Genomic DNA, 13415 nt, shown 5'->3' on the forward strand with positions numbered 1-13415 from the left:
GTGTGCAGAGGCAGGCTGCTCCTGGTTTCACAGCCCGGCCCTGTGGCCGCCCCTCCCCTGCCCGGCCGGGGCCGTTACGAACCTGAGATGTTGACAGAGAAGTAGGTGGTCTCGCTGCCCGAGGGGCTGTTGGTCATGCAGGCGTAGAGCCCCGAGTCCTCGGGCACCACGTCCCTGACCTCTACCTCGTCGCCGGTGATGCGTGTGCGGTTGTTCTCGGCCAGCTGGATGCCATCCCGCACCCAGTTGATGCTCTGCACGTCGTCCCGCAGCCGGCAGCGCAGCTGGAGCAGCTCACCGGGGTGGGCTGAGTACGACTCCACTTCAATTTTTGCTTTGGCCAGAGCTGGAGGAGTTAGGGGAGAGAAGAAGAGAAAAAAAAGGAGAAAAGGAAAGAAAAACCAAGCTGCTGCTGCTGCTGCTGCTGCTGTGGCCTGGTTAATGAGGGAACATGCGCTGCTGGGGACCCCAGCACCCCGGGGATGGAGCCTGAGGCAGCAGCAGGGCACAGCAGAGGCAGAGGCAGAGGCAGAGGCAGAGGCTGCGAGCACCCCAAGCAGCACCAAGTGCTTCCCTCCACAGCAGCACCTGCTCCGTGCCTCACCCTCCTCGGCTCTTCTGGAGTGTGACAGGGCAAGGGTGGCAGGACGGGGGAGAAACAGGCAAGCTGTGACAGCTCAGTGCTGCTGCATGGCAGGATCAGCCTCTCCCAGAAGCATCCCGAATCCCTGCAGGGCTCTGCCACCTCGCAGGGGTCTCAGGATCCTCACCACCACAAGCCAGCAAAGCAGGCCGGGGCCCCCATGGCACCAGGACCCCACCCTGGTTAGAGCAGGGCGCTGCAGGGATGGAAGGGCAGGGGCTGGGGCTGAGCTGAGGCAGGACAGCAGGCAGGGAGCGAGGTCAGCCCAGGGAGCTCTGGCCAGGCAGGTGCTGGCCACGGCGTTCCCATCCGCAGCGTTCCCACGCTGGGGAGCCGAGCTCCCCGAGGTGACACTTGTGTGAGCAGCACAAAGATCCTTTCTCTCCATCCTGCTGTGACATGATCTCATCTCTCCCAGCCCTGAAGTGTCCAGGGCTCTGTCCTCAAGTCCTGCCCTCCACGGTGGGTGGTTCATGAGCAGCTTTCCTGCTCCCAGGCTTGGGGAAGACGCTGGGTTTCAAATCACCTCTTCAAATTCCACAGCCCAAGGAAGGGTCCAGGCTGCTACAGCTCTGCAGAGGCTCCCTGTGATGATGTGGCAGTGTGATCTTCATCCTAGACTGTGCTCTACAGGCTGGTGAGCATGGCTCCAGAGCCCAAATCTTCAGGCACCCCTTGACCTCCGTCTCCTCCCTGATAACGTGTGTCCAGTTGCTCTTGGCCAGCTGGATGCCATCGGGATGCTGTGGGAGCAGCACAAAGGGGAACAGGGCACTGCTGCTCTCAGGGACAAGAGATTGGGCTGGAAAAATCCCATCAAACTCAGCAGGAACAGCCAGGAGATGTTCAAGCTTCAGCTGATCCGTAGGTCGAGGGCTGAGCCCTCCAGGATTTCTGGGTGCCCAATGAGCCAGACAAGAACAACCTCTTCTCCTCCTTCTGCACATGAGCCCTGAACAGCACAGAGCAGCTCACCCTGGGCCAGCAGAATGGCACAGGGTCTCTGCAGGCACAAAACACCCCAGAGAGCAGACAGGGTGTGCAGGCAGCGCAGGGCCAGCACAGGCAGCCAGGCCTCGCTCCTCCCTGCTCCTCCCTGCACCCAGCAGCCACTCTGTACAGCCAAAAATGAAACCTTGGCTCTCCAGAGCTCTGCTTCACCACACTGTGACCTGCACTTCACTCTCTGGCCACTTTTCTTTGCCTTGGAATAATGAGAAGCTTCATGGGAAAAACATTCATGAGCAGCTCCAGAGTTTCTGCTCTTTCTTTTGCTCAGCACTTGAAGGAAAACAGTGGGATGGGGAAGAATTCTCTTTCCTCAGTTGCTGTAATACCAACACCAGGGCTCCAGTTCATCCATGAGAGGTTACAAAACTTTTTAATGCGGAAGGGCAAGACTAATGGGAGTTCCTTTGGTGGTGGGGAAGGGTCTTGCTTTGCAATCCTGTTTTCCCCTGATTTTCTCCCACAGGATGGGCACTTCTCACAGCTCTGATTTGTGTTTCAAGTGATTAGTCACAGGCATCTCCAAAGGCTCACAGAGCAGCAGTGACATCCCATCCTGTCCGTCTGAACACGCTGGGTCTGGGTAACGCCACATCCTCCTGCCTGTCCCGACTGCCTCCTCACACACAGCAGGGTCAGTGGGCAACAAACAGCCCTGAAAACCCGAGCCAGCCACGACTGCTCTAACCTGGCTCTGCCCCTTCCCACACCAGCAAACTTCCCTATGGAGCAGGAAAACCCCGCAGGGCTCCCCAGCACCGTGGGATGTGAGGAGGTACCCTGGGGATGGAAAAGGTCTTTGGCGGAGGGGAAATTTCAGGCCACCCCAGCCTGATGCCAGGGCTTGAGGAGCAGTATTCCAGGTTCAGGAGGGTCCTTCCCAATGGCCACAAGTCCTTGGGTATGCTGTGCAAGTGCTTCTGCTTCTTCAGAGCCTTGGGTGTGGGGCCAGACTCCTTTCCAAAGCTTCCAGCGCCCTCCTCCAGCCCCACAGCAGAGTCTCCTGGCCAGCTGCTCCCTTGGGCGAGCCAGACCCACATGGGCCACCTCTCCAAAGGTTAATCAGCCAGAAAAATGCTTGGCTCTCATCCCCGAGGCTCTGGGTGCTCCGGGCACCGCTCAAAGGTCGGTTAGAGGAGTCCTCAGCTCAGCTGGGCGCTGTGGGATTGGTCACAGCCCCTTTGAGCAAACAGGGTGACAGGGAGAGAGCACAGGAACAACAGCCCCACGGGCCTTGTCCCATCGCAGGGGACAGGAGGCCTCATGGCCATGGGGTTCTCAGAGAGGCAAGGGGCAGCTCCAGCCCGTGGTGGCTCCATGAGCAGCGCAGAAGCCGCCGTGGGTTTATTGCTTGATTCCAGCTTTGAAATGGAACCGAGAGCGGAGCTGAGCACAGCCAGATTAGAGAGCATCACCAACCGCCTGTAAGTGTCACCGGCTCCCCCGGGGCTGTTCCCTGTCGGGGACAGCAGGGACAGGGACGTGGGGCAGCCCTGCGGACAGGAGCTGTGCTGTTCACCGTGTCCCCCAGGCCGGGCACACACAGCGGGGAGCCCGGGCTGCACCCTCCAAGCGGCAAAAGCCACGGGCTGTGCTGGCCAGGGCGATGGTGACGATGGCCATAAAGGGGCCAACAAAGCGGCACGGGGACAATGCGGGCGGGGGGCGAGGAGCCGCAGGCGCCGGTTGCCCTGGAGACCCCAGCGGGGCTTTCCGAAGGTATTTCCTGAAGAAAAGCACACACATGCCCGGCAGCCCCACTAATCCCAACAGGAAGCGCTCATCGGGACGTGCGGATTGGCTTCTTTTTGATTTCGAAGGCTCCTCACCCTGCCGTGTCCCCGTCCCGGGGGGCGACATCCCGGCCCCGCAGCCACCCCCAGAGCCCGCACACCCCGATCGCCTGCTCCGGGACAGGCTGCCGCAGGGAGACGCCAACACGAGCATCACGGGCTCAAAGCACACACGGCTGGCTCCTGGAGTGCACCCCCAGCTCCTCCTGCCCGAGCCAGCCCGGGGGGCTGCGGATGCTCCACGCCCCCCGGTCCCCGGAGGGTTCCTCCGCAGGGAGAAGGGGATTTATGTCCCGCTCCAGGCCCTCCTGCTCTCCCAGCCTGCACTGCAAATGAAGCAGCACTTAATTAACAGGCGCGTTGGGAGTTTGCAAAGCTGTCGCGATGAAGCCAGCCCTTTCCCCGCCGGGCTCGGAGCTCCGCAGCCGCTCGGAGCCCCGCAGGCAGCGGCTCGGGGCACAGACATCCCTCCATCGGCTCCCACTGGCCATGGCACGGAGCGGGGCCACGGGAGAACGCCCCACCCGCAGTTTTTGGCTGGCTTAGCCTGGTCCTGGCTCAGTGCCGGAACTCGGTGGCCGTTCCCCTCCTCCCCTCCCTCCCACACCGCCCCAGCCCGGGGGGCTCCACACCCGGGGGGCTCCACACCCGGCAGCCGCAGGCACTCGGGGACCCTTCTGCTCCCCCCGGCACGGCTCCGCTCCCCCTGCGACAGCTCCTCAGCCCAGGCTCTGGCTGCTTTTCCCAAAGACTCGTATTTCTTTTTTCCTCCTCAATTAAGGGCCAGAGTGACAGCATCCGAGTGGAGAGGCGGGAGGACGGGACAATGAGCACTGCGATGCCCCGGAGGACACGGCCACGCCTCGGGACTGGGCAGCTGCAGCCCTGGGGTCTGGCTGGGCCCCCCGAGCTCCGGGAGCACTCCTGGGCTGCTGCCATCCACAGCACAAGGGCAGGAGCTGCAGCCTTGGCAGGGAATCCCCGGCTGCTTGCGGGGCTCCAGCAAGGAGTCAGCTACAGCAAACGGGATCCCTGGGGATCCCCTGGGGCTCCCCGAGACACCTCGAGCTGCCAAAACAAGGAGGGACAGCAGGGAAATGGGGAGGGGGACAGAGCCGAGGGTCAGCAGTGCCCTGGGGGCAGTGGGGACAAGCCAAAGAACCTGGTGGTGCTGCCCGTGGGGAGGCTGGGCTCCCCCAAGCTCCCTGGGCTGAGCACATTGCCTGCCCCAACCTTCCAGCTCATGTAGGTCCAGAGCAAGACCCCCTGAAGGAGCTGGGGACAACAAAGCCCCGGGAGCCAGGGCCCCTGCTGGCCCCGCAGATGGCCGGGGGGGTTAAGCCTGTGGCCAGCTGGGCAGCCCTGGGAAATGGGGCAGCCCTTGGGGTCTGCCCCACGGGGAGGGGGCTGCAGCCAAATCCCCTCTGCTTTGCAGTGCAGATGCAGCCCCGGGCAAGTATCCCCTGCGCTGGGGCAGTCTGGGGCTCAGGGTGTCCCAAAAACAGCTGCCCAAGGCAGGACCCCCTGCCCCAGGACACGGCTCCCCACGGAAATCTGCTCGGCCACTCGGCACCGCCTGCAGGGCCACGGCAGCCCCTGTCAGGAGATGCCTGAGCAGCGGCTGGGACAATGGCAGACAAGGAGAGAGGGAAAAAAAACCTTGGCAATTTTCTGCAGGTTTCTATTTAACCTGGAGACAAAGAGCGGCTTTGTGCAAGGGAGGGACAGAGGCTGCGCATGGAAATTTCTTGGTTTTTTTCCCCTTAACCAGGGTTTTTTCACCACCTCCAAATTTAGGTAACTGTAAAACGCAGTAAGTGCCTGTTAATATTTTATTTGCTCCAGATTTTTTGGTACGGGGAGGGAGCCCCTGACAAGCAGAGCTCCCAAACTCCCTCCCACACCACAAGGAGAGGGGGGCCAGAGCTGAACCTCCCTCCGCATGAGGCCGGGCCGCTGACCGGCCGCGGGGGATTACTCCTCCCTGAGAAGGGAGCTTAGCTGCCTCAGAACCGGGAGTAAACTGAAACCCCATAAACATCCAGAACAAAGTCTGGGAAAGCTGCTGCCTCCACCACAGAGGGAACTGAGTTTGGCCCCCAAGGTGATGGGGGATGCTCCTGGGTCACGGTGCTGTGGAGGAAGGACAGAGACCTTGGCCCCCAGGACACAATGGCCCTGAGCACGGGAGCCGAACCCCATCCGCACCCCAAAACCCCTGGGCCTGGGTCAGAGCCTGCCCCGAGAGGTGCTGGTGGCTCAGCCCTGGCTGCAGGTCCTGGCCCAGCACTGGCTCTTCCCATCACACACGTCCTGCTGGGAACATTTTGTTCCCACCAGTCGGCTCCGGAGCCAAGGGACGGATTCCGCCCCAGCCGGGCTCCTGCTGTGGCACTAATTGGGCCGCCCTGGTGAGAACCGTGTCGGGAAACGTTTCCAGAGGTTATTGTTAGCCCTGGCATGAGGCTGGCGAGGAACCAGCTCCCTCCTCTCTCTCCTCCTCCACTGCCACGCCTGACGCTGCTCCCAAACCCTCCAGGGGCTGCAGGGCTCCTCATTCACCCCAAAATTCACCTGTGCTCAACCAGCTCCCCTCAGCCCGAGCACCCCAACTTTTCTCAGTGCCACAGCCAGGGTTGGGGCTGCAGGTGGTGCTCTCCTGGCAGCACAGAGCCATCCTTTCCCCAGACACTGCCAGGAAACCTCTTCCAGGAAGAGCAATCTCCTGAGAAAAACATGTTTACTGCTGTCAACCGCATTGTTTACAGATGCGGGGAGCAGGCACGCCAGTGGAAAAATCTCAGCAATGGTCGCTGTGAGCGACGCTCTGCCCGCGCTCCTCTCTGGAGCTGCAGCTCCCCAGGGACCACACGTGGCTCCGGCTGTCTCCTGGGGTGTCACCTCACAGGGGTGACCTGTCACCAGGGTACCTGCTGCAGTCAGAGGGGCCATCCCTGGCAGCCAGGGGCATCAGCCAGGCTCTCCCAGCCAGGCTGCAGCGGGGCTCACTGGGCGATTCCCCCGAGGGAACCCCGGGGCACCGCGCAGCGCCGCGCCCGTGCCGGCCACACCGGCACTCTGCCTCTCAGGGTTCTGCTGGCAGGAAGGGGGAAGGGGGAGCGAGTCTTAAAAAGCAAAGCAGTGCCCACAGACCAGACATTCTTGGGTAATTAGAACCAAAAGGAGCGAGTGGAAGTCCCGCGCGGCGCTGCTGGGTCTGGTTATTCTCTGCCTCGCCGAGGGCCAAGGCTCTGACGTGCCGGAGCGGGGCTCTCCGCCAGAGCCGGCTCTGCCCAGGGCTGGGCGACCCACTTGGCCCATCCCTGAGCCCTGGGGTGCCCCCGCTCCAGAGCTGAGGCAGGAGCACCCCTGGCCACTGCCAGCAGCCCTGCTGCTGGGACACAGCAGCGATGACAAGGGGGGATGTCCTGCTCAGGGGCTGCGCTCCCCAGGCCCAGTGGAGCAGAGGTTTGGAGTGCACGAATCACCTGAGCTAGCTCTGGCTTTGAGCCCAGGGCTTGGGCACTCCCAGCTGGGGGCAACACTGGAGCATCCCGAGAGCTTCTGCAGGGTGCATTCATCCCTAGCACTGCCAGCTGGCAAAAGCTGAACCAGGACCCTGCACCCAAACCTCCATCCCCCCTGGCTGAGCCCAGGATCACCCCAGAGGGGCCAAGTCCAGAGGGGAGCAGCCTCACACACATCCAGATTACAGATTGTCACACGGGTGCAAGTGCCGTCACATGGAGCGACCCCAGAGGGGGACACAGCCCCCAGGGCTCTTTATCTTCCTCCAAACCCTCCAAACCAACACGTCAGGGTTCGCCACAATCTTTCTCCAGGTTTAAAACATCCCCAGGCACTGCTGGAGCCTCACACCCACTTTTGTGCCCACACAAACCACCCTGGGGACAACCCATGCCCTGTCCCGAGGCACCAGCTCGCAGGCTGACACCTCTGGTGGCACTGGGGACGTGCTGGTGGCCCCACAGCTGGAGCACACACCAGTCTCTGCCTCTGCTGCAGGGAAGAGCAGCTCGTGTGGCCCGAGAGGAACGCAAAGGACGAGGGAGCGGCGGCTCTTACCTTGGTCGGGCAGGGTGGGGGCCGGCCGGGCGGCGGAGAGCGCGGCTGCGACCAGCACAGCCCAAAGGATGAGGCACCGCCAGGTAAACATCCCACTGCTGCAGCTACTGCTCGGCAACTGGGCTCCACAACTCCCACTCCATGGGGGCCCCGGGCTGGCCCCGGTCTCCGCAGGGCTCTCAGCCCCTACAAGCTGTGGAGGAGGAAAGCAGAGTCAGGGCAGGGCCAGCTCCCCCCCATCCCACCATCCATCACAGGCCACGTTCCTCCCTCATCCAGCTTGGACAGCAGGATGTCCCTGCATCAAGGGATGTCCCCACACTGCAGCGGCAGGTCCCCACAGACCCCTCAGCAGCCTGACGTGACCTGGCACTGACTGGCAGGGTTATGTTTCCCTGTGTAAAAGCGCTGATGTGTCAAGAGTGAAACCGCTGGCGAAGCAGAACCAAATGCAGCAAGATTTCCCCGAATGGTGAGAGAAACATTAACGCCGGTTAAAGAAAGGGAGATTCCTGCTCTCCTCTTCCTGTGCTTTGTCAGGTGTTGCTGACCCATGGCTTCACTGAGGGAAATCCCTTATCCACAGCAAAATGTGACGTTGTCTGTGCCACCCCTAGCAAAACAGCTCTCACTGCAAGCTCCAGCCCCCCCTGTTCCCTATAGGATCTATAGGGCTCATAGCAGGCAGCCCCACGGCGAGGCCTTCCTGGAGCCAGAGGGTCAGCCAGCTGCAGCAGATCTCTTTCCACCAACAGCTGTTTTTGAAGTGGCTGTGTGGGGAGAAATCCCCCGGCATCCACGGCCAATTCTGCAGCTCGCTCTCGTCCCTGCCAGCTCCCACGCTGGGCTCGCCAGCCCACCCATCCCCTCGGGTCCCCATCCCTTCCCAGGGGACTGCTCCATGCAGGGCAGCCCCGGAGCTGGGTTCTGGCACAGGGAGGCCCAGCAGAGCCTGATCCTGCCTCAGGGGGCTGTGGGGGAGTGCCCTCCATGGCCCTCATTCCTCCTTCCCTCTGACCATCCCTCCATCTCTCTGTGCCAGGAGCACCGAGCTTTTTCAAGTCACGTTCCAGGGGGACGCTGGAGCCCGAACGCAGCCACCCCCGGCAAACCGCCCCGAGCCTTGCGGATGGGAACAAGCCCCTGTTCTCCACCCCCGCGCACAGACACATCTGCACCTCGGCAGCAGCCTGGGATGAGGTCCGGCCGCCGATGGCCCCGCTGGGCTCCGCCGAGCGCTGATCCTGCCCAGCCATTGCACAACGCGCACGGCCCCGGCCAGGGCGCCGCTGGCAGCGGGAGCTCTGCGGCCAGGACGGGGACAGGGCCATCCCACACACCCTTCCCCAGGGCACCTCCCGGGGTACAGCTGTGCCTCCGGGCCCCGCAGCCCCTGTCGAGCATCCCAAGCTCACCGGGCTCCTCTCCGCGCTGCCGCGTGCTGCGCCGTCCCCAAGCTGCCACGGGAACAGGCGCTTCCCTTCGCCCAAAGGCGTCAGGCTGAAGTACACACTGTTAGAAACAGTGAGTAATAATCGTAGTGAGTAATAAACCTCTACTCATCCTCCCCACGCACTCGCTCCACGGAGCTCTGGCCTCTCCCGCTCCAGTGTGAGACCCTGCGCTCGCCGTGCCTGAAGTGGCGGCTTCCCCCGGGGATGGCTGAGCAGCCACAAGCTCCAGAGGGCTCAGATCCTCCAAAGAGCCTCTGCACCCAAAGGAAGCCCGGCTGGGGTGTAGCTGTGGGGGCTCCAGAGGGCTCAGATCCTCCAAAGAGCCTCTGCACCCAAAGGAAGCCCGGCTGGGGTGTAGCTGTGGGGGCTCCAGAGGGCTCAGATCCTCCAAAGAGCCTCTGCACCCAAAGGAAGCCCGGCTGGGGTGTAGCTGTGGGGGCTCCAGAGGGCTCAGATCCTCCAAAGAGCCTCTACACCCAAAGGAAGCCCAGCTGGGGTGTAGCTGTGCGGGCTCCAGCTGCCTCCTTCCTGCCCAACTGCTCTGGCTCTGGCTGGCACAGGAATATTTGGGACCCAAGCTATTGACACAAGGAGTGGGGCAGGGAAAAGGGCACCCAGCAAACACTGGTGTTATCTCCAACACCAACGCTCCCAGGCACTGGGTAGTGCTTGGAAATAGTTATTGAATGTTCAGGATTTATCAGGGTTTGGAAGGGGAGGTGGAATTCTTTGGGGGGGGGGAGGAAAAAGTCTTTGGTATTTCTGGAAATTATTTTCTGTCTCTCAGTGGCTTTGTTTATGGACAGCACATGCTCCCCGGAACATGCCCTAATGCGGAGCGTCTGCGTGGGCCTCCCGAGCCGGCCCCGTGCCGAGGGGAGGGATGGAGGGATGGAGGGGAGCCCAGTGCCTCCAGTTCCTGAAAAATGAGTCAGTGCTGGCTTGAGCACAGCAGAGCCCTTCTCCAGATACACCTCGGAGCGAGTGCCTTCCAGCTGATGCAGGGGCTTGACAGCAGGATATTTCCATGGCGTAGGGATCACTCGGCAGCACGGAGCAGGGAGGGAGGGAGGGAGGGAGGGAGGGAGAAGTGTGCCAGGAGCACACAGAGAGGGTCGGCTTCCCAGGGCAGGGAGGGAAGGCGCAGCAGCCACGGCTTTGCTGGAGGGCAGCAGGACTGGGACACATCCTGCCTGCTCCTCCCGGACAGGTTCAGCAGCAGCCGAGGGAGTCTCAGTCCTCAGAGATGCTGAAGAGGTAGCACAGACCTTTCTCTCCTTCCTGAGGGAAAAGGGGAGACTAAGGAACCCCAAGACACCTGCCCTCCTGACTCCTTGGTGTGCACACGGGAAGAGGCAAGGAAGTGGGGAGCGCACTCCTACCTGTGCAAACAACAGCATGGCTCTTCTCCGTGTTTATACAGCTTTTATATAAATCCCAACAGGAAACCATTTGCTCTGGAGGATGGCAGCTCGGGCAGGGTGGGTCCCTGGCTCCTGCCGGGCACTGGGCACCATCCCCACTCCCCGTGGCCCCAGCACACAGTAATTTTCTGCTCCAGGGTGGATTCAAACAACTAAAAACAGAAGCAGTTAGAGAGGAGCCAGGGCTAAGTGCCCCTCGGAGATCTGCCTCCAAACTGCAATTACCACTGGCCATTACACCCACGGAGCTATTTTGGAGTGGTGATGGAGCCCTGTGCCCATCCATGCCCCCTCAGGGGGCATGTGCTCTCTGTGTACCAGAGATTTCTCACGCTGCCTTTGCATGCCAGTGTATCCATGAGGATCCTTGTGTAACCTGTCCCCCACTGTCCTCAGGGACCCTGAGGGCTGCACTTTCACTCCTCGCATCTCCCACACCCCTGAGTCACAGGGCTGAGCTGTCCCAGGGACGTGGCACAGACAGGGCCTTTACCCTTGGACAGCAGATGCACCCCATGGTTGTGAGCTGAGTGGTTCTGAGTGGGGAAGCCCCTTCCTGTCCCGTCCCATGGCTCATTCCTGTCCACTCCTGGCTCATCTCTGGAATGCATCTGAGGTGCCAAACACAGGAGCTGGTGCTGGAGCAGGGGGTCCAGCCAGGGTCAGAGCCCTGCAATGCTGTGACATCTGCACAGGAGCCCCGATCTGACCCCTGTGTGCCCATGCTGCTGGATGTGATGGGGGCTCTGTGTCCTTTCCTCTGTCCCCCTGTTGGGCAGAGATGGACCATGGCATTCACCACATCAGAAGGTCCAGGGTACCTTGGCCCCAGCAGCCAAGGGTAGCACAGCAGGCAGGAACAGAACAGAAATTGCCAAATCCAACAGGGACGAGAGTCTGAGCTCAGCTCAGCTCCTGGGTCTGCACAGCATCAGGAGCCTGAGGTGGGGGCTGTGCCCAACCAGGGACAGCGCCTGTCCTTCAGGAGGGGAGGTGGTGACTGCCAGCAGACCACCCTGCCTGGCACAGATGCCCCCCAGCTCCAAAGCACATGAAAAGAGACTCCTTTTCCTCTGAGGCACAAAAACAAGGCAGCCCTCCAGCTGCCCTTGGGGAAGAAGGACACACCAAAGGCACAATCCATGGGCAACAGGAGCAAAGCCTTTCCCTGCCCAGTGCTCCGTGCCCCAACCTGTGGCTCAGGTCAAGAACCAAGTATTTGCTGAAATAAAAAGCAAACACAACTGCAAATGGAACTGTAGGGAAAAACTATGATGCTTAAAGCAGACACATGCTTGGAAAAATAAATATCCAACTGTGCAGCATACAGAGCACGTTAACCCTTCCCAGCTGGCTGCCAGGACTTCGGGCTACCGGGGTTATCTCCAGCACTGAGCTGTGGGCAGGAATCCAGAGGTGGGAGAGCCTGGGACATGGGGTAGGAAGGACAGGAAAGGCCCAGCCTCACCCACAGATCTCCATAAAATCATCTCAGTTCTAGAAGCATCCTCACACTCAGGGATCACTCCCTACCTGAAGATTTGATTTTCAGATCTACAAAACAATCATTGGTACCCGAAAATCTATACTGGGCTGGTCCCCCTGACTGCTTTGGGAGGAGACTGGCCAAGGATAGGGACCCTGGGACATGATCACAGCCTGCCATCCCCTGGGAGGGACAGAGACCCATTACCCACCCTTGGAGGGAGCTGGATGGGGTTTTCACTACATGCAGTCCTCCAAGGAAAGCCATCAGGAGGGGAAGGACACACATTTGCCATCATGCCCACAAGTAGAAGGTCCCCAGAGGTGCAGAAAGTTGGATTTTCAGGATGGGATGAGCATCTGCGAGTGGCCCCTTCCAGCAGCCAGGATTTTTTGGGCTCGACCCGGGGCTGGAGACAATACGGCTGCTGGCTCAGGTTATGTTTTTAGGTGGGTAAATAAAGAGGGAGCTCCAGCTGACATCTGGAAGTGACCCCTGTGTGGAACACCGCGTGTGTGGAGCAGCCCAGACGATGCTCCCGCCGCCCGCCTTCACCCCGGCACCACTCGTGCCCGCACCCTGCCGGGCCAGGGGCGATTTATTTTAATCCTCTCGGAGCAACACAAGGAAGAGGCAGCAGTGCATGCCAGCCAGCCCAGGGATTAAGGGAGGAAGTGCTCCTGAGTGGGGAAGATGGCTGCTAGCCAGAGCAGGGGGCTGCGGGGCCCTCGCTCCTGCGGCGTCCCCGGGCTGCTGCGGGGGGGGCTGGCGCTGCGCCCCGCTCCTCCGTGCTGGCATCCCGCTCGTCGGCACCCGGAGAGCTCCAGCCCGAGCAAAGCAGCACCTCCACCTGCGCCGGGAGCCGGCAGCCTCCGAGCCCGACCGCCCATCCCCGAGAGCCGCTGGCTTCACTGGAGCGTTCGGGTTTAAACATTGCCGGGGAGGGAGCAGCCCCGGCCAGCTGCGATCCAGGACACGGGGCAGGAACTCAGCAATCCGGCCACAGAAGGAGCGGCGAGGCAGCCGCGGAGCTCCTCGGCGTCACCTGAACACGGAAAGGCTTCGCTCCGTCCTCACATGAGGCCAGGGGCCACCTCCCGGCCCCAGAAGCCACAGAAACCACAACCGAGCCCCTCTGCAGTCGATCTCTCCGGGTGCCAGGGCCACCGCGCCGGCCCGGCGGTCACCAGCCATCGCAGGTGCCGCCGCCGCCTCTCTCCCGGTGCCTTGGCGAGGCTTCCAGAGCCCGGCACAGCGCTGGGATGCGGCGGCTCCGGGAGCCCCAGCAGCGTGCACACACAAAGGGAAGCACCGACCCTGGGACGGCGTTATTCCAGCGCCTCCACTCCCGCCCCGGGATCTCTGAACACAACCAAATCCAGCTCCTTCTCCATTTCTTTCTGGAAGCCGCAAGGCTCCCTCTCAGGTACTTTTCGGGAACAAGGGGCCAGGCAGCGACTCGGAAAACGAGTCCCACCAGGCTCCCCCGCGGCGGGGAGGGGTTTCGGGGTCGGGACGGTG

The 13415-nt window shown here is 61.6% G+C and overlaps 1 protein-coding gene and 1 long non-coding RNA gene across 6 annotated transcripts in view; one reads left to right on the forward strand and one right to left on the reverse strand.

Moving 5' to 3' along the window:
• FGFR1 (fibroblast growth factor receptor 1) overlaps window positions 1-9189 on the reverse strand; it is a 21766-nt gene extending 12577 nt beyond the window's left edge. For 2 of the 5 annotated variants that reach the window (XM_015648695.3, XM_015648694.3), the window contains exons 1-3: window positions 8946-9029; window positions 7531-7723; window positions 83-346 (exon numbers count right to left, since the gene is read on the reverse strand). In XM_015648695.3, coding sequence (XP_015504181.1) covers window positions 83-346; window positions 7531-7621 — 355 coding nt within the window. In that variant the 5' untranslated portion in view covers window positions 7622-7723; window positions 8946-9029. Of the gene's footprint in view, window positions 1-82; window positions 347-7530; window positions 7724-8945; window positions 9030-9106 lie in introns of those variants that run through there. The other 3 variants (XM_033519466.1, XM_015648696.3, XM_019008825.2) reach the window with 2 other exon arrangements.
• Window positions 2870-9756, forward strand: LOC109022953. Its single transcript, XR_002002413.2, has 4 exons — window positions 2870-3075; window positions 7471-7613; window positions 7810-8002; window positions 8573-9756. It is a non-coding gene; the product is annotated as an uncharacterized LOC109022953 (long non-coding RNA).
• The last annotated feature ends 3659 nt before the right edge of the window (window positions 9757-13415 follow it).

Source organism: Parus major, chromosome 22, assembly GCF_001522545.3.
Source record: "Parus major isolate Abel chromosome 22, Parus_major1.1, whole genome shotgun sequence".
Lineage (NCBI taxonomy): Eukaryota > Metazoa > Chordata > Aves > Passeriformes > Paridae > Parus > Parus major.